General features: G+C 42.9%; 1 protein-coding gene across 2 annotated transcripts in view; it reads left to right on the top strand.

Moving 5' to 3' along the window:
• The first annotated feature begins 2,135 nt into the window (after window positions 1-2,135).
• Window positions 2,136-24,502, top strand: part of ABCB10 (ATP binding cassette subfamily B member 10) — a 40,355-nt gene continuing 17,988 nt past the window's right edge. Inside the window, exons 1-4 of one of the 2 annotated variants that reach the window (XM_054023525.1) lie at window positions 2,136-2,594; window positions 19,319-19,519; window positions 19,890-20,092; window positions 22,950-23,084. In XM_054023525.1, coding sequence (XP_053879500.1) covers window positions 2,288-2,594; window positions 19,319-19,519; window positions 19,890-20,092; window positions 22,950-23,084 — 846 coding nt within the window. In that variant the 5' untranslated portion in view covers window positions 2,136-2,287. Of the gene's footprint in view, window positions 2,595-4,312; window positions 4,429-19,318; window positions 19,520-19,889; window positions 20,093-22,949; window positions 23,085-24,502 lie in introns of those variants that run through there. The other variant, XM_054023526.1, reaches the window with a different exon arrangement.

Below are 24,502 nucleotides of genomic sequence, written 5' to 3'. Positions count from 1 at the left end.
CAGCTGCCAGAAATAGGGGAAGAGAGCTGGTTACAAGGCATTATTCAAGGAGAGATACAAACCCGACTCTCGGTTCTCTTCATTTAAACGCAACTGGGTCAGAAGCACCAACTTCTGTTCATCTGTTGCCCAAGGATAGTTTGCTCCTCATCTGATCATTTGGTTGCATCTCTGTGGCATCCCTGGCAAGGAGAAGCATGAGAAATATCCCAGTGACACTCTTAACCAGAGAGTGATGTGAAATTAGTCTCATATGTCTCTACCGCACATGTGCACAACTGAGTCTTCCTCTTTCAGGTAGGTTCTGCCCCGTTCTGTCCTGGCATGAAAACTGTCAGGTAGTTTAGACCCCCGACCTAGCTTGTTTAAACAAACAAACAAACAAGAACGTAATACTAACAAGTATTTGAGTATTTGGTTTTAGATCTCATCAATAAAAAACAAGGAGTTGCCTACAAGAAGTGGGCTGAATCTCTCTTCCTCTCACACACACTCACTCTACATAAGAACAATCTGTGGTAGTAGTAAAAATGTATACTACGGCAGCATCCAATGGTGCCATTTGTGATTGAGGACCCCTTGTGCTTGAAGCTGTACAAACGCAGCTGGGAGACAACCCCTGGATAGTTTACTAAGAGAACCATGAAGATGTGCATATCTAAATTTAGGAACTGCCCCATGTCATTATCGCCCTCATCTTTGTTACCCTCACTATGTGCCATTCTAAAATTAGATTTTAAGCTCCTTGAGTCAGGGAATTTGTTTTTGACTTGTTCTATAAAGTGTCTAGAACACTTTTGGGTGCTGTGAAAATAATTACAATCCCAGGATTTTGTTTGGATGTAATACTTTCCAGATTGTTTTTGCAACCTAAAGATTTCAGCTGGGGGAACCTGAACCTGGCCTGAAAAGCACTCAGAACTATGTACCTAAACTCTCAGAAGTCATTTAGAGTTTTGAGTATGTAAGGAATACAAGATCAGAAATGTAGATAGTACAGTAGTAATCACTTGTGGGTCTCTATTTCACTCTTTGGACCAGTGTAGAATAGTGATCTCCACACAGACCCCCCAATTTGCCAGTACAGCTTAGTTCTCAAAACATTTTGTGGGCCACCAAAGAGGATGCAGTGGATCCCAGGTGGTTCCTAGGCCACTGTTCAAAAACTGCTGTTACACGCTGCCATATGTTTTAAAGCAAATCTCATCACTGATTTTAGCAGGGAATTTATTTGACTTAAACACTCATGCCAGTTTATGGCCCCTGAGTCTGATACTGGAGCCTTTACTGGTACTAGTAGTCGGGGCTACTGGAGGGGGGGAACTAAAACGTTTGATTGCCCGCTCTGCTGCTCATTTACTATGCAATCCTGAGAAAGATGATTTTTCTCACTGTGCCTCAGTTTTCCATCTTGAAAATGGGGATAATAATCCATAGCTACTTTTGGAATGTGATTTGAGGTCTGAGGATGGCAAGTGTTAAGTGCTGTTTATTATTATTATTGAGTTTGTATGTAGTCTGAGTGAGGGGCCAGGAAGATAGTGGCCCTTAAGTTGTCAGCTCCTCAGGCCACAGATCTCTCCTCCACCAGGATGAGATTACAAATTCTGTCCATGTGAACTGCCACAATGAGACACGGCTCACAGTAGGCTGGGCAGATAATCAAAACATGAGGGGGAGTTCCAGCGCTGATGGGCTTCCTCCTGGGGGGCCCGAACGTGCCTGGGGAGTCGGCGGGCTCCTCCGCGACTGGAGCAAAGAAATAAGTGTCGGTAACCTGTATCTCCACCTGCGACGCCAAAATGAGTCGTGCCCCGCGCTGCATGCTGCTGATCTGTGACCCTCCCTCCCCTTTCTCAGCCAGGAGGGAAGCTGACTGGAAGGCTAGCTAATGAGGAGCCCGTGGAAGGGATGCGGCGCTGAGAAGAGCGTGGAGAATAAGGCCCAGGACGGGGCAGGGGGAGCAGCAACCCAACCCGGTACGGGGGAGGGGTTTACTCCTGGGGTGGATTTGTACCATGTTACACGTTCCCGCCGTGGTGAGCCGGACAGAGGCAGCAGGGGGCGCTGGCCGGGGGCTGGGTTGGCTCCTGGGCTGGCGTTGCGGCGATAAGCAGGAAGCCGCAGCCCAGCCCTTATCAGCGGGCGGCAGGCGGGGCCGGGCCCCAGGCCCTGCGCTCCGGCTCCATGGGCGGCGGGGGACAGCGGCTGTAGGCGCCTCCTTCTCCTGCGCCGCGGCAGGGCCGGGAAACAGCAGCAGTAGCGCCAGCGCGGCCTCCCCTGCCCCATGGCGGGCTACGCTCCCCGCCTGCCCCTGCTGCTGCGGAGGCTGCCGCCGCCCTGGGCTCGGGCCGCCCGGCTCCCCCTGAGCGGCGCCCGGCTCCTGCTGCTCTCGGCCGGCAGGTGCGGGGCCCCAGCCGAGCCCGGCCCCTTGCGCCTCCTCCGCGGCGGCGCCCCCCGCTCCGCGTCCTCCCGGGCGGCTGGGGCGGCGGCCGGGGAGCCGGAGAGGAGGAACAGCCCCCCGGGAAGTGGGGGAGACTCGGAGGTGAAGAGGCTGCTGGCCCTGGCACGGCCCGAGCGCTGGAGACTGACAGGTACTTGCCCCTGCCCCCTCCCAGCACCGCCTGCCCCCCATCCTAGTGAGTGTTACCTGCCCCACCCAGCCTCCGCGCCCAGCCACATACTGTCAGCCACACCAAGCTCACTGTGACACCAGCACCCCTTGGCAAAGGGCCCCCTGATCTTCACAAAGAGCTGTCACCGCAGAGCCGACAAACTCACTGCACCCCATAGGTATCTTACAGGATACTTATGCACAAAGGGGAACGTGGAAGGGAGGTAACTTGTCAAGAGTCAGACTCTTTGTGAGATGTGTGCCCGGGTAATATTGAAGGAATAATGTATTTACCTTAAAAGTATGCTTTATAGACTTGGAGTAGAAATTAGTCACCAGGGGATAATATGTCTTGGTAATGGCCCTTTTGGGCAAGGGGGATTTGTCACCCTCACTAACCTGATGCAATGCAAGGCTCAATTGTTTAGCTTTGCACAATGGTAAGACTTTGAATGGGACACCATCAGAGGCAATGGCAAACAACTGAAATGCCTTAAAGGTAAAAAAGGAACAGTACAACAGGACTGGGTTTGCCCTGTCTGCAAATAGAAACAAAAGACTGCTTTCAGTATAACAGAGGAGAGAGTAGTACTCTGTATCCTTTCACTGAGGAAACCCCTTGTGAAACAGGGCTGCTTTCATAAATGTTTGAAACCTGGTGTTTGGGACACCAGCCAACTTTGCAAACAGACTGAACTTTGGGGGGAAAGGAGGAACCTACTTTAGAGCTAAGAAAGATAACTCTTGATAAGTGTAGGCCCAGGTTCGTGTTTTATGATTTTGTTTTATATTGTAATCTTTTGTTTCCATCATTCTTGTTTCTAGTTAAATCCTCATTCTTAAATAAACTATCTTTTGTTTTATTATAAGTGCTTGCAAGTGTTGTGTGGTTTAAAGGGGCAGTGGTTTAAGGTAAAACTGGTATGTTGGGGTACACTGCACTTTTGGGAGCAGAGGATCTGCGATTTCTGTGAGTAGGCAATGTCGGGCACGATATCACAGGGGAACAATTCAAAGGGACTCAGGGATTGGAGTGCACCTATTAACCTGCAAGGCGAAGTTAGGGCTGACAAAGTCCAAAAGAGAGTGCTTGAGTGATTGAAAGGCTTGTGGTGTAATGAGCTGGCACCCAGACAAGGAAGACTATCTCTCACTGGAGGTAGGGAATAACAAGATGACTCAGGGTATGTCTACACTACGAAATTAGGTCGATTTTATAGAAGTCGATCTTTAGAAAGCAATTTTATACAGTCGATGGTGTATGTCCCCCCTAAGCGCATTAAGTTGGCGGAGTGCGTCCTCAATACCATGGCTAACATCGACTCACAGAGTGGTGCACTGTGGGTAGCTATCTTACAGTTTCCACAGTCTTTGCTGCCCATTGGAAATCTGGGTTAAGCGCCCAGTGCCTGATGGGGCAAAAATGTTGTCGCGGGTGGTTTTGGGTATATGTCGTCAGTCTCTTCTCTCCCCCTCCCTCCATGAAAGCAACAGCAGACAATCGTTTTGCACCTTTTTTCCTGGGTTACCCGTGCAGATGCCATAGCATGGCAAGCATGGAGATCACTCAGCTCACCACTGCTGTTGTGAGCATTGTAAACACCTTGCACGTTATCCTGCAGTATGTGTAGAACCTGGCTAGGAGACGCCAGCACGAGGATGATTGTGAGGAGGACATGGACACAGACATTCCTGAAAGTACGGGATGTGGCAATTGGGACATCATGGCGGCAGTGGGGCTGGTCGATACAGTGGAACGCTGATTCTGGGCCCGGCAAACAAGCACAGTCTGGTGGGATCGCATAGTGTTGCAGGTATGGGATGATTCCCAGTGGCTGCGAAACTTTTGCATGCATAAAGCCACTTTCCTTGAACTTTGTGAGTTGCTTCCCCCCCGCCCTGAAGCTCAGGAATACCAAGATGAGAGCTGCCCTGACAATTGAGAAGCGAGTGACGATAGCCCTGTGGAAGCGTTCAACGCCCGACTGCTACTGGTCAGTCGGGAATCAATTTGGAGTGGGCAAATCTACTGTGGAGGCTGCTGTGATCCAAGTAGCTAATGCAATCACTGACGTTCTGCTATCAAGGGTAGTGACTCTGGGAAATGTGCAGGTCATAGTGGATGGCTTTGTTGCAATGGGGTTCCCTAACTGTGGTGGGGTGATAGACGGAACGCATATACCTATTCTGGCACCGCACCACCTTGCCAATCAGTACATAAACGGCAAGGGGTACTTCTCAATGGTGCTGTAAGCACTGGTGGAATCACAAGGGACGTTTCACCAACATCAATGTGGGATGGCTGGGAAAGGTGCATGACGCTTGCATCTTTAGGAACTCCGGGGTGTTCGAGCAGCTGCAAGAAGGGACTTACTTCCCAGATCAGAAAATTACTGTTGGGGATTTTGAAATGCCAATAGTTATCCTTGGGGACCCAGCCTACCCCATGCTTCCATGGCTCATGAAGCCGTACACAGGCAGCCTGGACAGTAGTAAGGAACAGTTCAACTGTAGGCTGAGCAAGTACAGAATGGTGATAGAATGTGCCTTTGGACGTTTAAAAACTCGCTGGCGCTGTTCGCTGACTAGGTTAGACTTCAGCGCAACCAGTATTCCCATTGTTATTGCTGTGTGCTCCATAGTATCTCTGAGAGTAAGGGGGAGACAAATCGCCTGACGACTGATTTTGAGCAGCCAGACATCAGGGTGATTAGAAGAGCACAGGTAGGCACACTGCGCATCAGAGAGGCTTTGAAAACCAGTTTCATGACTGGTACAGTGTGACAGTTTTGTGTTTCTCCTTGATGCAGACCCGCCCCCTTTGATTTTAATTCCCTGTAAACCAAACACCCTCCCCCCTTCAATCACAGCTGGCAAAGGAAATATTGATTTGAAACCATGCATTCTTTCTTTCTTAATTAAAAAAAAAAAAAAAAAAAAAGTGAGAACTGACAAGGTAGCCCGGGTGGGGGAGGACAAGGCCACATTGCTTATGGTAGCCACACTACAAATCAAAACTGTTTGAATTACAGCCTTCTGTTGCTTGGGCCATCCTCTGAAGTGGAGTGGCTGGGTACCCAGAGCCTCACCCTTCTCCCCCTCCCCCCCCCCCCCGCCAGCGTTCTTGGGTGTCTGGGTGAGGAGGATATGGAACTTGGGGAGGAGGGCAGGTGGTTGTACAGTGGATGCAGTAGTGGTCTGTGCTCTTGTTGGCTTTCCTGCAGTTCCACCAGACATCTCATCATGTCCGTTTGCTCCCCCATTAGCCTGAGCATTGCATCCTGTCTCTTCTCATTGCGCTCACTTAATGCTTTCCTAGCCTCTGCCATTGAATCCCTCCATGCATTCAGCTGTGCCCTATCAGTGCGGGAGGACTGCATGAGCTCGAAAAACATGTCATCGCGAGTACGTTGTTTTTTTTGTTTTGTTTTTTGTTTTGCCTTCTAATCTGCAATAACCTCAGGGACTGAGATGATAGGGGGAGCATAGAAACATTTGCACCCACGGGGGGATAAAAAGGGAGAGTAAAATTTAAGATGATACATTTCTGAGAACAAAAGGGAGACTCTTTCTAGGCAATCAAGCAATTCACGGCAGACAGCACATGTGCTTTAGGTACAAGGTCGCATTTTGCCTTTTTATATTGAGCGTCTGCCGGTATGGTGACACATCACACACGGCTAGGCAACAGAATTTGGTTTCCAGGCAGCCATGGTAAGCCAAAGGGTACGCGGGGTTGGCTTCTTCCGCCTTCATAACGTGGGAATGGTTTCAAACTGCAGTGCCCTCCTTTCCCATAGCAAGCAATGCCGGTTTGCCATTTAAAAGGAGGGGCTGTGGTTTTTGGGTGGATGTGCAGCATTCTCTGGGATGATCCCTTCACCCCTCCGCCCACTGTGTGGCTATTCTCGGGGATGATCCCTTTTAGCTAAGTGCAAACAGCCCAGCATAAACGGGGTCCTTTTACTGTTCCCTTATAAAAATTCCCCTATTTCAACCAGGTGACCATGAATGATATCACTCTCCTGAGGCTAACACAGAAAGATATAGACTGAATGTTGCTTGAATGCGACCAAAACCCAGGACCATTCGCTGCCATGCTTTGTGCTGCAGTGATTCCAGACTACTTGCTACTGGCTTGGCGTGCTAAAGTGTCCCACCGTGGAGGAGGAAATAAGGCAGCCCTCCCCAGAAACCTTCTGCAAAGGCTTTCCGAGTACCTCCAGGAGAGCTTCATGGAGATGTCCCTGGAGGATTCACGCTCCATCACCAGACACATTAACAGACTTTTCCAGTAGCTGTACTGGCCGCGAATGCATCCCAAGTCTTCAGGGCAAATCAAACATTAAACACAATTGCTTTTAAACCCTGTAGTTTAGTTACAAATGTGCACAACGCCACTGTGACGGGTTAGATCACAGAAACCCCCTTGGGAGCTGCCACCCGATGTGCAAAGACTACCCCTGCTTCTGTTTTCCCTGCCAGCTCAGGACTCCAGCACCCTGTCTTGCTGAGCCAGACACTCCCGTCTGGCTCCAAACACAGACCCAGGGTCTGAATCACTTGTCCCAAAGCTGCAAGTTTACCTGAAAACAGCTCGCAGTAGCGTGCTTGTCTTTAGCACTCAGATGCCCAACTCCCAATGGGGTCTAAACCCAGATAAATCCGTTTTGCCCTGCATAAAGTTTATGCAGGGCAAACTCATAAATTGTTCGCCCTCTATAACACTGATAGAGAGATATGCACAGTTGTTTGCTCCCCCAGGTATTAATACATACTCTGAGTGAATTACTAAATAGAAAGTGATTTTATTAAATACAGACAGTAGGATTTAAGTGGTTCAAAGTAGTAACAGACAGAACAAAGTAAGTCACAAGCAAAATAAAATAAAATGCGCAAATCTATGCCTAATCAAACTGAATACAGATAATCTCACCCTCAGAGATGCTTCAGTAAGTTTTTCTCAGACTGGACACCTTCCAGGCCTGGGCACAATTCTTTCCCCTGGTGCAGCTCTTGTTGCAGCTCAGGTGATAGCTAGGGGATTCTTCATGATGGCTCCTCTCCCTCTCTGTTCTCTTCCCCCCTTTATATATCTTTTGCATAAGGCGGGAACTCTTTGTCTCTCTGGGTTTCCACCCCCCCTCACTGGAAAAGCACCAGGTTAAAGATGGATTCCAGTTCAGGTGACATGATCACATGTCACTGCAAGACTTCATTACTCACTTGCCAGCACACACATATACAGGAAGACTCACAGGTAAATACAGTCATCTGCAGACAATGGGAGTCATCAAGATTCCAAACCATCATTAATGGTCCACACTTTACACAATTACAATAGGCCCTCAGAGTTACATTTTATATTTCTAGTTTTAGATACATGGGTGGTACATTTATACAAATCAGATGATCACACTCAGTAGATTATAAGCTTTGTAATGATACCTTACAAGAGACCTTTTGCATGAGGCATATCCCAGTTACTTACATTCACTTATTACCCTATTTTCTCTAAAACTATCTCAGTTACATTATATTGACTTATTATCAAGTTTCTATAAAACCATATAGACTGCACAACGTCACAGAGATGTCCCTGGAGGATTCACGCTCCATCACCAGACACATTAACAGACTTTTCCAGTAGCTGTACTGGCCGCGAATGCATCCCAAGTCTTCAGGGCAAATCAAACATTAAACACAATTGCTTTTAAACCCTGTAGTTTAGTTACAAATGTGCACTCACCAGAGGTGCCTTCTCCGGCTTCAGGGTCCAGGATCCCGCCTTGGGAGGGTATTGGCTCCACGGTGATGAAAAGGTCCTGGCTGCCGGGGAGAACAGATTCACCGCCTGCCTGCTGCACATTCTCCTCCTTCTCCCTGTTGCGTGAGACTCCCCCCTTGCAGGTGTCTATGGACAGTGGTGGGGTAGTGGTAGGGTCCCCCCCAGAATGCCGTGCAGCTGATCATAGAAGTGGCATATATGGGGCTCTGACCCGGAGCGACTGTTTGCCTCCTTTTGTCTTTTGGTAGGCTTCTCTGAGCTCCTTAACTTTCACACGGGACTGCTGTATGTCCCTGTTGTAGCCTCTGTCCACCATGCCTTGTGCGATTTTGGCATATCTATTAGCATTTCTTCTTTTTGATTGGAGTTCTGCTTGCACAGATTCTTCTCCCCATACAGCGGTCAGATCCAGTGTCTCCCATTCGGTCCATGCTGGAGCTCGTTTGCGATTCTGGGGGAACTGCATGGTCACCTGTGCTGCTGAGTTCGCCACGCAGACCAAACAGGAAATGAAATTCAATATTTCCCAGGGCTTTTCCTGTGTACCTGGCTAGTGCATCGGAGTTGAAAGTGCTGTCCAGAGCAGTCATGTTGGAGCACTCTGGGATAGCTCCCAGAGGCCAATACCATCTAATTGGGTCTGCGCTACCCCAAATTTGACCCAGCAAGGTCGATTTTAGCGCTACTCCCCTCGCCGGGGAGGAGTACAGAAGTCGATTTTAAGAGCCCTTTAGGTCGATGGAACGGAGTTGGTTGTGTAGACGCATTGCTTATAAAATCGTCCTAACCTTGTAGTGTAGACCAGGGCTCAGAGTCTTGGGTACCCCAAAACCCATCACACTCCACCTCATGCCCCGGACTATGTAATGCCCCAATTGCTAAATGGGGTCTATCATAGTGAGTCCTCAAGTAAAAACAGCTATTAATCTACAAACCACAAGCATGATATAAAAAATTTTATTAAGATGTTTCGAAAAAGTGAACAGTACAGAGTTTAAGCATAGAAGTTTCTGGTTATCAGGGAATAACGTACAGATTATTAAGAGGTGCTAAATTCGGTTTAAGATCGGATGGCGTAAGGAATACATAATCTGCAATATCCCTGATTGGGGGTTAAAGGTTGATGGGTCAAAGTACAGACATTGAGATATGAGGGTATGTTGTTCATATAATAGCTATGTTCAGGTGTAGAGTATAACGAGTGGATACGATGATGAGGATGGATTGATCCTCATTTGGTGAGATTTAATGTTCAGTGAGTTTACGGTTCCAGTTCATATTGTCCAACGGACAAAGTCTCTCAGTCCCTTTCTCGTAGTTGAATCACGCTGTCGCTCTGGCTCTCACCTCCTGGTACGGTCGGTGGCCAGTGATGTGTTCGATGTAGATGTCCCTGGAACAATTTATAATAATTTAATGTGTAATTATAGTATTTTATTTATTAATGTACATAAGAAAACTAATTCACCAATGCTTGCATTTGAACTAATTTTGCACTGTAAAAAATGTTGAAAAGTAGTTTATGTATATGCTCCTTTTTTATTATGAGAGCACACTAAAAGAGCATGTCTTGTTTAGCAAAACAGAGGCTGAGAGGATATAACTTTTATCTGTAAGTAGGTTGGGGTTGAATGCCAGGAAAGGAGAGGAACTGTTTAAGGTAAAGGACAATGTTGGCAAAGGAACAAAAATAAATTGGGTATAAACAGGCAATGAATAAACTTATCCTGGGAATTAGAAGGTTTCTGACTAGTAGAAGAAGAGTGAGGTTCTGGAACTGCCTTCTAATAGAAGTACGGGGCGAACAACCTAATTACTGTTGAGATGAGGCATGACAAATTTATGAGCAGGATTATATGACCGGGTAGCCTGTGATAGCAGGGGGATTGGATTTGATAATCCATTTCTATAGCCTATGTTCTTTTTTGAGATACCAAAATGATTAATCTAAATTAAAATTAAAAACTGACATTTCAGTTAATTAAAATACTCATTTAAAAGCACTAGAACGGCAAATGCAAAACTAGAACATTGCTTTTTAAAATTTTGCTGTTTGGAGGCCTTGAGGGAAGTTGATTTGCTTAACATTTAGGTTTGATTTTCTTTCTTTCTTTCTTTTCTTTTCAACCTCTTCCCAACTGACACCTTTAATGCCAGATTTTGGCCTGAAGCAATTTTTTTACTGCCCAGTTATAAGCAGTTGGCATCCTTTCATCTGTGAGAGACAGTGGGAATTGCAGCCTGTGATGTAGATGGTTTGCAATGTCTCCTATGACTAAATAGTCCAGTCCAAGATTTGCATGATCTTTGGCAGTTATTGCAAATGTATGTGTCTTGGTTGGGAGCTGCTTGCTTCCTACAGGCTCTTTTCTTTTCAAGCTGTAGGAGCCAGCGTCTGTCATGGGCTCTGATGCCCTGATGGAGACGATGGTGCCACTTACGATCACTTGCCAAGGTTTCCCATCGATTAAGATCAATTCCAAATTACTTCATATCTCGCTTGCACGTGTCTTTATAGCAAAGCTTGGGACATCCTGTTGATCTTGTTCCCTCTGATAGCTCCCCATATAGTAAGTCTTTAGGTATGCATGGGCATCCATCTTCCAACCTACTCAGATGGCCCAGCCAGCGCAGTCGTCTTTGCTTGAGCAGAGCTGAAACACTTGGTAAATTTGCCCTTTGAAGAACCTCTGTTTTGGTGACTTTATCTTGCCATTTGGTGTTGAATATGTGGCGTAAACAGCGTAGGTGGAAACTGTTTAACCTTTTCTCCCAATGAGTGTAAGTTGTCCATGTCCATACATGAGAGTGCTGAGAACGCAAGCTTGATACACTAGCATTTTGGTCTTAATGGTAAGTTTTGAGTTGTTCCATGGTCTTTTAGTTAGTCTGCTAAAGGTGATGGTAGCCTTTCCAATACGAACATTTAGTTCAGGGATCGTCAACCTTTGGCATGCGGCCCATCAGGGAAAGCCCCTGGTGGGCTGGGCTGATTTGTTTACCTGTCGCGTCCGCAGGTTCGGCCGATCGCAGCTCCCATTGGCCGCGGTTCGTCGTCCCAGGCCAATGGGGGCTGCGGGAAGGGCAGCCAGCACATCTCTCAGCCCACGCCGCTTCCTTGCAAACAGAAGTTCCCTGATTGGCACCTGCCAAGTTATAAACACCTGAAAAACATTAATAATGAAAACTCCTGTAGGCATTTAATTACAGTAGAAGTAGCAAATACTGTTGTAGATGCCTCTGTAAGGGGAAAATTTCCTGTGCTGTTTTTCTTTTTTGTTCATAACTTACATTTTTTTAAATAAAGACCAACCAGGGTTTGCAACTATCTTGTTACTACTGTGGGTTGGGAAATTGACCCTCAAAGACTTTTTTCCTTGGTAGTACTTTTACTTTTATCTGAGAGAGTTTTTTGTGAGAGAACAGAGGTTTACTGTTCGGTAACAGTTTCACTGTACGAGACACACTTTGGATATAAAATGCTGGTTAATCTTTTTTCTTCAGTGTTCTTAGCTGATACAAATGGCAAACAAATGTTTTAGTGTCTATATTAAAAAGCTTGTATGTACAGTTTTTTTTTTATAAAAGCTAGACTCCTCAAAATTCCTTTCATAGACATAACAATAGTGACATCTCTCAGGTGCAGCACCATTACTTCAACCACTAAACTTTGTAGTTTAGTCATTTGGGAATATTTAAGCCCAAAACATGAGTTTTAATCTTATCATTCTCATTAATGTTAATGAAAAATATCATTACATGCCATGTTGAGAATTTACTCCACAGTTACTCTGTTTTCAGGGTGGATAAAAATCAATGATTTTTAAAAAACAAAAAAAAAAGGATTTTTATGATTTAAATAGGATTTTTTTGATAAAATGCTTTATAAGGAAAAAAAACTAAAGATAGTTTTAATTAAGATACATTATAGCTCAAAGATATCTCATCATGGAATTGGGATTATAAATTCTAATTCTATAGTATGAGACAATCTATTCATGTAATGTTTAAGAAAAGTTTTGTAAATGAGTTCCAATAGTTCATGGATTAGGGACCCAATCTTATGGGGCTCCAGGGGCTTCTGTATAGATGGGACTCAGTGCTCAGTCTAGAAGATACCATCAAAGATGCTTAGTTTTGCAGTTCTCAAACTCTGGATTTGTGTCTCCAGAGATAACATGCTGCTTGTTAACAAAAATGTTTTAAAATAGATAAATAATATATAGAGGTGAGAAATAACAGACCTCAACCCTATTGTGCCTTTGCAAATTTGTGTACACACAGTCAATCCCTTACCTCTCTCTCAAAAAATCAAAGTTTCAAAAAGTTCAATGAATAGAAGATTGTTGGGGGCAGAATAGGTCTGGACAAGGAGAAGAAGTCTGGAGATAAATGTGAGAAGGGAGGGACAAGCAGTAGAAACCAAAGTGAAACTGTTTGAGCAGCATATTCCAGAAGTCTTGAGGTCTTTCTGAGTGTCGCTTTCATTGATTTGAGATCTACCATACCATTCTCTCACTAGAAGGGAAAACCTATAATGGCAGCAGGCCGTAAAAGAGACCCAGTACGGGAATAAGAACCATTCAAGAGATACATGTTTGCTGCTGATGTTTTAAAGAAAGTCACACCAGTGAACTGGTGGAATTCACTTAAGCAGTTGGATTCAGAGACTCTTGAAGTGATGATCTCATTTTTAACAGCAGTAGCTTCTTCTGCTGGTGTAGAAAGAATATTTTCTTCCTTTTGACTAATTCATTCCAAATTGAGAAATCGTTTGGGACCTGAAAAAGCAGGAAAGCTTGTTTTTCTTTTCCAGATTATGAACAAACAGGAAAATGAAGGTGAAGATGACTGAGTTAGCTGCAGAAGCCAATATTTTAAGTTTCTCATGTTGACTTGGCTGACATCGTCGATTTAATTTTTTTAAAATATTTCATTTAACTATTTTAGTTAAAAACAATTTTAACAAAAACAAACCTGATTTTAAACAACTTGAATGTTTAACTAAATCCAAAAATTCATATTTTGTTAAAATATTATGTTTGCTGTTGAAGAAAAAAATCCAGAATACATAACATTGTTGTTTTAGTTAAATAAAACAATTTAAATGTCTGCCTGGTGATCTTCTCTTTCTAATACAGCATGGCAAGAAAATCTTCCAAATATTAATGATTAGCTTGTTGAATCGGAGATAGTTCACCTCCCAATGACTTCATAAATATCTGCTTCATTTACCAAAGGTAACTGAAATAACCAATCATTCATTCATTCGTTTTCTGGTAAAACTAATCTGACAAGTTTTCAAAATAAATCACTTAAAAATGTATCATGTGTACCTTCTAAAAATGAAACCTACATCTATCTCGGAGTTGTGAAGAATATGTATTAAGGTTATAACAACCAACAATTATGCACTTTTATGTAGAAATCCATGATTAAATCGAGTCTTCCTGACTAGTGATTTAAATCATGATTTAAATCAATTTGATTTAAATCAAATCCACCCTGGTTGTTTTTTACAATGAAGTTACAGGGTTCTTAATTCTGTAATGTCTCCAAATATTAAGGAGGGTGACTACTATAAAGAAGATAGCTTCAGGACTCCTGTGTTTACCTGATTGCATGAGACCAGCCAATGGTGCCTTCGGCTGTCTAGGATGGCACCTTGATCACAGAAGTTAAAAATAGAAAAGATATGAGATCAAGTCCAGCTCTTGGAGAGAGAGGATGTATTCATTATTAAACTGATATTATGCTTGATCTTACATTGCGTTCTAGGTCACTAGCATTTGTCTTTTACTTTAGTTTCTTCTGCTTTTCCTCCTGGCCTTTTCCCATCTCATTTGTCTGCTGTGCTTTGTCCAACCCTACACTCTAATTACTTGTAGTTCCATTCCTGACCTGCATGCAAAACTAGAGGTATCTTGTTCTTGCTTTCCATTGGTAGAGTGTATCTCTTTCCTATAAATACTCAGTGCTTATTTGCTCAGAGTAAAAGACAAGTGTTTCCCCACCAGGCTCTTCTGCAAGTGAGTAATGTTTTGGAATTGTGTGCTCATTCACCATAATCACTTCTTCATAAGTAGAGCCCTACCAAATTCGCGGCCATGAAAAATGCGTCACAGATCATGAAATCTGGTCTTTTGTGTGCTTTTACCCTATACTATACAGATTTCATGGGGGAAACCAGCATTTCTCAAATTGGGGGTCCTGACCCAAAAGGGAGTTGCGGGGGGTGGGGGGGGTCACAAGGTTATTTTAGGGCAGTCGTAGTATTGCCACCCTTACTTCTGCCCTGCCTTCAGAACTGGGTGGCTGGAGAGCGACGGCTGTTAGCCCAGCGTCCAGCTCTGAATACTGCACCCGGCTATCAGCAGCGCAGAAGTAAGGGTGGCAATACCATACCATGTCACCCTTACCTTTGCACTGCTGCTGTTGACGTCTCTGCCTTCAGAGCTGGGCTCCTGGCCAGCAGCCGCTGCACTCCAGCTGCCAGCTCTGAAGGCAGTGCCGCCACCAGCAGCAGTGCAGAAGTAAGGGTAGCAGTATCACAACTCCCCTTCCCCTACAATAACCTTGCGACTCCTCCCCCACCCCCTGACTCTTTTATGGGTCAGGACCCCTATAATTACAACGCTGTGAAATTTCAGATTTAAATAGCTGAAATAATGAAATTTATGATTTTTAAAATCCTATGACTGTGAAATTGACCAAAATGGACTGTGAATTTGGTAGGACCCTATTCGTAAGTGACCATAAAAAATATTGCTATCACCATCTCCTGGTTCATGCTAATAATTATCTTATTTACATTTCAGTTGTGGCAAATGACACTTTTTCATTCTTCTACAAAGCTGCATAAAATTGCAGTAGGTGGTTGTTTTTATACCTTTGCATAGGAAATTTCAAACCCTATAAAAACATAATTTTTTGGAAAAAAAAACCCTTAAAGTTAAGGAATAGTATTATTACAAATTTATCCGTGTTAATTTTTCAGACTTACACTCTGTATCATTGATCTTGTTCAAAAATTAATCTAGTATACATTTGTTCAGTAGTTTGTGATTTCTGGATGGGGTCACTTCCCTTCCCCTTCTGCATCATACCCCCTGTGTTCAGGACCCGCCTCACTCCAAATCTCCCTGAAATTAATTTGAAAATGTTGGTCAATATGACTGCACCTTAACCTAAATTCACTGGTGGCATGATTTGTCATTTTAAAATCATGTTCTCTTTTAAAATATCTTTCTCCCCTATTGCTGTGAGTACAATCCAACCAATCAGTTTCCCCTGTTTATATAATTACAGAGGTGAAACAGTGCACCTATATAGAAAGTGCTATCAAATAAGCCAAATTAGTTTAAAAACAACTTTTTTTTTTTTTTTTTTTTAGCGTGGTGTTTTTTGTTTTTTTGCTACGGTGTTTTGTTGGTATTACTAACAAGGGTATAAAGTTTTAAAAAGTAATTCAATCAGCAGTGTGATTTAAGGTTGTAGTGATCCTTTAAAAAGAAAATTGTGGTAATGGAAAAGTGCATTACCTAAGTCATTGATCTTACTTGCAATTCGCTGATTGTTTAAAAATTAATATACTCAGCTTTCTCTGGGGAAATGCTTTTGTCACACCAATAGGTTTGAATAAGTTGGGGAGATAGTGGATAACAATTAGATTCATATGAATTGTGTGTTTTATTCAAGTTCACGTTTGCATTATACCCATTTGAAACATTTAATGGTTAAAATAAAATAGGGGTAAAGTAGTACTTCATATGATACTGTACACTTGAAGTTTTCTTATTTCAGTCCCAACGTTGGTGTTTGGAAACTCACTGCATTTTTATGGTTGAGATAGACTAGCTTATATCTTAATTAAGGGAACATAATTGAAATTAAAAAAAAATGTTTGAAATAAATTCTATACCTATTATTAACACCTCTTACTACTAAAATGACATACCATAAATACCTGATTTACTTGTAACCCTTCATATATTTTGTTTGTATCTTGTCATGTTCTGATCTCTCTGCCAGACTTTGGAGCAGGTGAATGTCTGGTGTTATAGACTGAACAACAGAATGGAGTCATCTGCCTATTGTTGGCATCTGAGCCCATAAAGTTTCACTACTTCAACTAGCAGATACTATTGTGTAGATCCCTATAGTATGCCACGGGTAAAGGAACCAATGGCAGAATTGCTATCCTCTGGCTATGTCCTGTGAGGAAGAACTCAATCAGTTTCATAGTGTGTTTTTTGGACCCCTACCACTTCTCTGAGACAGGATAACCGTATCTGTGATTGACTGGACTGACTGCTGTGGGGAAGTCCAAGAGTATGAGTATAGATCTTTTCCCTTTTTCCATGGAAAGAAAGAGAGCAGCCATCAATACTAATACTGTTCCAGATTCTGGCCTGAAACCTGACTCTGTAGGATCGAGGCTACTGATGTTGGACAAATGTCTGAAGATGGCTCTTTGCTAGCTTCTCAACATATTTATGAAGGCAAAAGGGATTAGTAATACAGTAACTCCTCACTTAACGTTGTAGTTATGTTCCTGAAAAATGCAACTTTAAGCGAAACGATGTTAAACTAATCCAATTTCCCCATAAGAATTAATGTAAATGAGGGAATTAGGTTCCAGGGAAATTTTTTTTCACTAGACAAGACTACACGTACACGCGCACGCGCGCACACACACACACACACGCACGCAGTATAAGTTTTAAACAAACAATTTAATACTAATACACAGTGATGATGATTGTGAAGCTTGATTGAGGTGGAGGAGTCAGAGGGTGGGATATTTCCCTTACTGCTAAATGATGAACTAGCAATTGGCTGAGCCGTCAAGGGTTAACTCTTTCACTCTACAAGGCAGTAGGAATGGAGGGAGATGTGCGCATTTCCCCTTTAAGTACCCTGCCTTGTTAATTAGATCAGTTTGCTGAGACTGCAGCTGCTGCAAGCTTCCTCCGTCCTGAACCCTGGTGTGTCCCCCTCTGCTCTATGGAAGATGGGGTAAGTGGGGTGCAGGAGCAGGGGGGAGAGGGACACCCTGACAGCCCCCCCCTTCCTTTCCTGCCCCCTGCACAACAAGCAGGAGTATTGGGGAGACGCTCCAAGGGAGATGGCAGGAGCAGCACATGGCAGTGGGGAGAGGGACAGCTGCAATTGCTAGCCTGCTGGGCAGCTGCTGCACAGGGAACTTAGAGGAGTGGGGAGCTGATAGGGGGGCTGCTGGTGCACACTGGTTCCAAGCCCCCACCAGTTAGCTGCAACAGGCTGCTCTTCCTGCAAGCAGTAGACAAAGCAGGGGGCTGCCAAACAACGTTAGAAGGGAGCATTGCACAACTTTAAATGAGCATGTTCCCTAATTGATCAGCAACGTAACAACGAAACAACATTAACCAGGACGACTTTAAGTGAGGAGGTACTGTAACATGGATTACTTGGTCTTTCACCTTCAAGATCATGTTTAGATGTATTGTTTAACACATTGTATCTAGTATTTAAATAAATGGAATAGTTCAGTAATCAGTCGTTTACTACGCTGGTAATATTTACTTTGTTAGTTTAATTTGATACTAGTAAAGAATTATAGCAAAACCTGCACCAACGATGAATGAGGAATAGGTGGTGGAAGCTGAACCCAAGCAAGACAAATTATACTGCTGGATAGAGGAGAGTGCTTTGAAGAGTTTGTAGACCTGCATTTCAGTTCCTTGTCTACTCCTACAAAAACTTTTGAAAAAATAACACTGGAAGCCCTAGCATAGTTAGGCCACTGGCTGCTGACTGTTTCCACCACTGTTATTTATAACCTAGCTGGTAGCAAGTCTAATCTGCATTATGCTGAAACAGGTGTCAGCAGCCATTGGGCTTACTAAAATAGGGTTGGCGTTAGTGAAAAACTTGTCTAGAACTTCCCTAGCGTAGAGAGGGCCTGAGGCAGTGAAGACCTCACCTCAAAGTGAGAAACACTCTCCGTCTCATAAACATTCCAGTTCTTCTTCCTGTTGGGCAGTACAGACCTTTCAAGATCCAAAAAAGGAGTCATTGTGGTTTTTGTTCCTCCCTGTACCCACCATAGTTTCCCTTGCAAAATAAGGTGCCATCCAACTGGAAGAGAAAGTTTGAGCCCAGATGAATTCTCTTAGATACTCGTGAGAAAGAAAGCAGCACACAACCACCAGAGTGTTATAAAAGGCAGCTGATGTAGTAATAGGGTGGCTGCAGATGCTGCTCTGACAAGATCATTTCTCTGCTCACTGAATGTTCTTTCAAGAATGCGTATAATTTTTTTTTTATAATGGAGATATCCTATCTCCTAGGACTGGAAGGGACCTTGAAAGGTCATCGAGTCCAGCCCCCTGCCTTCACTAGCAGGACCAAGTACTGATTTTGCCCCAGATCCCTAAGTGGCCCCCTCAAGGATTGAACTGACAACCCTGGGTTTAGCAGGACAATGCTCAAACCACTGAGCTATCCTCCCCCCACCCCCCGTAGGACTCTTTTATTCTTCTAAGTTCTGGGTTATGGATTCTATTTGACTAAACCACCGAGACACACAAGCTTTGTCTGCAAGAGGGAGCCTTATGTTATGCTGCCTGTTGAAAATACATCAGGAGTCTTCTGTATTAGACAAGATGCTTTTTCCCCCCTTCCAAAGCATCTGTTTGTGAGAGAGACTTTTTTGAAATGGGCTCTGCCACACCTTCCTGTATACAATTTTGTTGAGGCTGGTGCATTTAATAAACAGTGTAAAACTGATTTTACAGCATTCTATTCAAGATTAAGACCCAAAATAGAGCCCTGATAATACAGTTCTGGAGAACTCAAGTATTAATAGAAAGTAAAGGACTCTTTATATGTATTATTAAAGTTTACACAAACTGACTTTTTTGTTTTGTTTCCAGCTGCTGTTGGCTTTCTGACAGTTTCCAGTGTCATCACCATGTCAGCCCCTTTCTTCCTGGGGAAAGTTATCGATGTAATTTATACAAATCCCACTGGAGATGTCACCGACAGCCTGACCAGCCTCTGTGCCTTGCTAAGTGGAATTTTTGTGTGTGGTGCTGCTGCTAATGCTATTCGTGTCTACCTCATGCAGACTGCAGGTAAAAACAAAATGGGGTCAGGAGACTGTCTCCCTTTTTGCCATAGAAACAAAGTATTGTATAATGGTCTGAAAGAAGTCCCTGAAGCTAGCTGAAATCTTCTCTGACATAACTGTCAGTGTACTTTATCACATAGGATGCGTGTGTTTTATCCCTTCCAAGAGAGTTGTTAATTCATTTTTATTTGATGTTGAGAGAGGTCTTAAAACTCATTTTGCATAGATTCCAACATTTTATAACATTTTAGCATGACTTCTGTGTTGCAGAACCTTGCATGAAGTCAGTAACGTGTGTTTGTGGGTATTTCTATATGTAAAGTTTTGGTATGTCATGCTTTGCTGGAAATAGTCATCCTTTTTGCCCCTTATAGGACAAAGAATTGTGAAACGACTGAGAGCAACTATGTTCTCTTCTATTCTGAAGCAAGAAGTTGGGTTTTTTGACAAAACCAGCACAGGAGAACTGATTAATCGCTTGTCTTCAGACACAGCACTGTTGGGCCGTTCCGTGACTGAAAACCTTTCTGATGGACTAAGAGCAGGAGCTCAAGCATCAGTTGGGGTTGGAATGATGGTATGTCTGTCATCTTCTGCCTCTCCCTCACTGCTCACAGCAGGTTCAAGGATGTATAACTTGCTATCCAGTAATGGCTATGTGTGTGAAGGTTCTGTAGTCTGCTATAAAAGCTGTTGTGCTTTGTAGAGGCAGACTTATTCCCCTGTTTTCTTAATATCTACAATCCCCTTTACACTTATAAAGTTTGCGGACGATACCAAGCTGGGAGAGGTTGCAAGTGCTTTGGAGGATAGGATTATAATTCAAAATGATCTGGACAAACTGGTTAAATGGTCTGAAGTAAATAGGATGAAATCAATAAGGACAAATGCAAAGTACTCCACTGAGGAAGGAACGATCAGTTGCACACATTCAAAATGGGAAATGACTGCCTAGGAAGGAGTACTGTGGAAAGGGATCTGGGGGGTCATAGTGGACCACAAGCTAAGTATGAGTCAACAGTGTAACGCTGTTGCAAAAAAAAGCAAACATCATTCTGGGATATATTAGCAGGTATGTTGTAAGCAAGACATGAGACATAATTCTTTCGCTCTTCTCCGCTCTGATTAGGCCTCAACTGGAGTATTGTGTCCAGTTCTGGGTGCCACATTTCAGGAACGATGTGGACAAATTGGAGAGAGCAGAGAAGAGCAACAAAAATGATTAAAGGTCTAGAAAACATGACTTCTGAGGGAAGATTGAAAAAATTGGGTTTGTTTAGTCTGGAAAAGAGAAGACTGAGAGGGGACATAATAGTTTTCAAATATGTAAAAGGTTGTTACAAGGAGGAGGAAGAAAATTGTTTTTCTTAACCTCTGAGGATCGGACAAGAAGCAATGGGCTTAAATTGCAGCAAGGGTGGTTTAAGTTGAATATTAGGAGAAACTTCCTAACTGTCTGGGTAGTTAAGCACTGGAATAAATTGCCTAGGGAGGTTGTGCAATCTCCATCGGAGATTTTTAAGAGCAGGTTAGACAAACACCTGTCAGGAATGGTCTAGATAGTTAGTCCTGCCATGAGGGCAGGGGACTGGACTAGATGACCTCTCAAGGTCCCTTCCAGTTCTATGATTCTATGTACTCCATTGTAATAAACTGTGCCTGCAGCCAGTTACGAGTGTGCTACAAAGTGGATACTCACTTCTGTATGACAAGCCATGATAAGAGATATGGGGGAGGAACTCTCATTGTGTTCTGTCCTTTTCTTTTTTGAAGGATCGAAAGTGAACTGTGCGCCACATTTCTTAGGTTTCCCCATTCATATATCACCCAGAATATAGCTGTCAAGTGGCGTGCGCCTGCATCCATTGAAATTGTAAATGGAAGTTTTGTCATTGACTTTAATAGGAGCAGGAGAGGGCACAAGGGGCCTGATCTAAAACTGGGTGAAGTCATGTGCATTGGGCCAAAGACTTGTTGAGCAGGGTCAGCCTTAAATATCAAATTACTGATAAGAATTTTGCAATGGATAATAGACTGAGGCAATGGCTTGCGTAGGTAGAATATCAGTAAAGGGTTTCAGTGTTACTGATGCACAGCAAGCAAAACACTTTCTGGTGGTGGGTCAGTTTCCTAATTTTTAGTACATAAAAAACTGACACTTCCCTCTCCTCCCCCTGTTGTTTATCTAGACTGAACTTTGTTATGCTACCTTATCTCAGAGAATTGGCAACTTGGTGGCAATCCTTTTAAATGATAACCATGGTGGTTTTCTGGTGTCTGTTCAGGAAAGACAGACAGGAAAAGTCTCTTAAAAAAAGAGAGGCTTTCTAGTTTGGCAGTGCCAGCAAAAGTTGGCAAGAGTTTCTACTCTGTAAAGATTTAAAGCATTATTTAAGTCTTAAAATTTTATCTCTGATCAGTCCTCTCTTAAAGTAAATGTCATGGGCCTGCCCTTATCCAACAATATAGATTGTTTAAGAATAATTTCTCATTAATTTCCATGAGGAGTTCTGCTTAAAAATTGCTGGCATGGTATGGTCCTACTAGGTTAACAGGAAAAAAAAAATTACTTGGGGTGGAAAGGCTATTGTAAAAGTGCCTTACAGTCTATCATATTAGTAATACATCTGTAGGATCATTTTTTAAATGTATCTGCAAAATTTTTGTCTAGGACACCAGAAGGAAAACAACCAAATGAAATAACATGCAATAATAAAATTAACACTTTTAAAAAAGCCTTCTTACAGTATTCGGCTACTTTTGCATAGATGCTTTGATGCAGCTTGTTAATTGTAGGTGATGACCTTATAGGACAATTAACTAAATCCATTCTTCTGACACACAAGAAAAGTAAATAGGAATTACCTTTGCTGGTACTGCTAGTTGGCCAGAGGGTAAAGAATATTGGTGATCTCTTCCATTACTCAACCCCACTAAAATACTATGCAATATATCTGTTCTCTACATGCCCTTAAGCCAAACTTTCTCTTCAATATTTCATTGTTGATGGTGATACTTTGCATTTCTATAACACCTTCTGTTAAAAGATATGAAACCTTTTACAAATATTAAAAAATTAAGCTTTTTAGCTCCCTTTCGAGTGTGTTAAATAGCATTGTCATTTTACAGACCGGTTAAGTGACTTGGCCAAGCCCATACAGCAAAGAAGTGGCAGAGTCAGAAATTGAATCCAGACCTCTTGACTTGCAGTCCCTTGTTCTAACCGGTAGCTAACATTTCCCAAATGCAATAGAGGAATGGGCATTTTGTCTGTAAGAAATAGAAGACAAAGGAAAGAAATTGTGACCACACTAATTTTACAAACATCTGTTGAAAGCAACCACACTGCATTAAGTCTATGTACTAGTGTATTTTAGCAAGACTTCTTTATTTGTATGCCAAAATATTAACCCCTGGACACTTACTTCTTCTAGTTTTTTGTTTCTCCAAAACTTGCTGCATTTGTTCTGAGTGTTGTGCCCCCTCTGGCTATCATAGCTGTGATTTATGGAAGATATCTGCGAAAACTTACTAGAATGACCCAGGATTCCCTTGCAGAAGCAACACAGGTAATCTTGTTAAGAAACTTAAGAGATCATGTTAGATACAATTAAGTTAAATAAATATTGTAGAGTTGCCGAGGTGCTGAGGATAAGAATACCTTTAATTGCCCTGAGTCAGACCTGTATTTCAGTACTAACATTCATTTTTTTTAAAAAAGCTTTATCTACAATGTAGCATGGAGTATCTAAGATCATTCAAGATTTAGGAATTCTGCTGAGAAAAGGTTAAGGGAATTGGGTTCTTTTTCAGTATGAGGGGGAGAAATGTTGACGTATGAAATCTTGTATGGTTTGGGACTTGGTTGTGTGTGGGATTACCTCTCTTCTTGGGCCATAGTATTGCATTTGAGATTACTCGAGTTGCTCCAACTGAGCTTCTTAGTATAAGAGGTAGCAGCCAGCAAGTCATTCTTTGTGAGTGGTCCTTGATGTTGGAACTGACCCCATGCTCTCCCCCTTGGATCCACCTGATCCCAGATTTGTTAACCTTAAGGGCATGCTGCAAAGTTAATCTTTTCTCATAGACAGTTGGGGAGGGGGTTAAGATGCAAGTTGGAGGGACCTCATTATTAAAGGGACATCTTGTGGAAGGGGTTTTATTGTGTGTGCTGGGGCATATTTATATACTGTAAAATAAAACTACTTAGAAGAGGGTAGTGATCTCCTTTAATAGCAATGCTGGGGACAAGATCTAGCTGAAATATCCACAGGCTTCATCTGTGTAAGACCTGGAATGTCATAGTTATAGACTCCTTGGCAAATTGACCTGTGCAGAAGAAAGATTAGACTTTTGTTCATCTCTCCCATCCAAAAGAAGTTGATCTTTTTGAAAACAGGTTGGAGATTTCCTACTAATGAGGACTTTGCCTCCTATGCTTTGCAGAGGTTGAAGAGGAGGTAAAATTGTACTGTTTTCCAGTGCTTTTTTCTTTTAGATATGCTGCTCCCAAATCCTGTCTTACCTCTAATGCCGGAGCATAAGATCATGTTGGTGTCCATTAGTAAGCAGTCTGATTGCATTTGGATACTTCTAGAACTAACATTTTTGTTCATTTGAAGTTAAATTTACCCACTTAATTGGAATTAAGACTACTTGGGCTAAATTCATACCTAAAGCAACTCCATTGAAATGAATGGCGTTATGCAAGCAACGAATTCAGCCTTTTCTATTTAACATAGTATATATTAGAGTATTTGTTTTGTTTTTTTTCTTCGTCATAAGAACATAAGAACTGCAATACTGGGTCAGACCATGGTCCATCTTGCCCAGTTTTCTATCTCCAGCAGTGGCCCATATCATAGTTGCAAGGGGAGCGTACAGAACAGGGTGATTATGGAGTGATCCATGCTTGTCTTTTGCTTCCGGTAGTCAGAGGTTTAGGGTTACCCCAAGCATGGGGTTGCATTCCTTACTATCTTGGCTA

The sequence above is a fragment of the Malaclemys terrapin genome, chromosome 3, assembly GCF_027887155.1.
Source record: "Malaclemys terrapin pileata isolate rMalTer1 chromosome 3, rMalTer1.hap1, whole genome shotgun sequence".
In the NCBI taxonomy this organism is placed as follows: domain Eukaryota; kingdom Metazoa; phylum Chordata; order Testudines; family Emydidae; genus Malaclemys; species Malaclemys terrapin.
The sequence above is the reverse complement of the archived record's forward strand: the minus strand, read 5'-3'. Positions and strand labels throughout refer to the sequence as shown.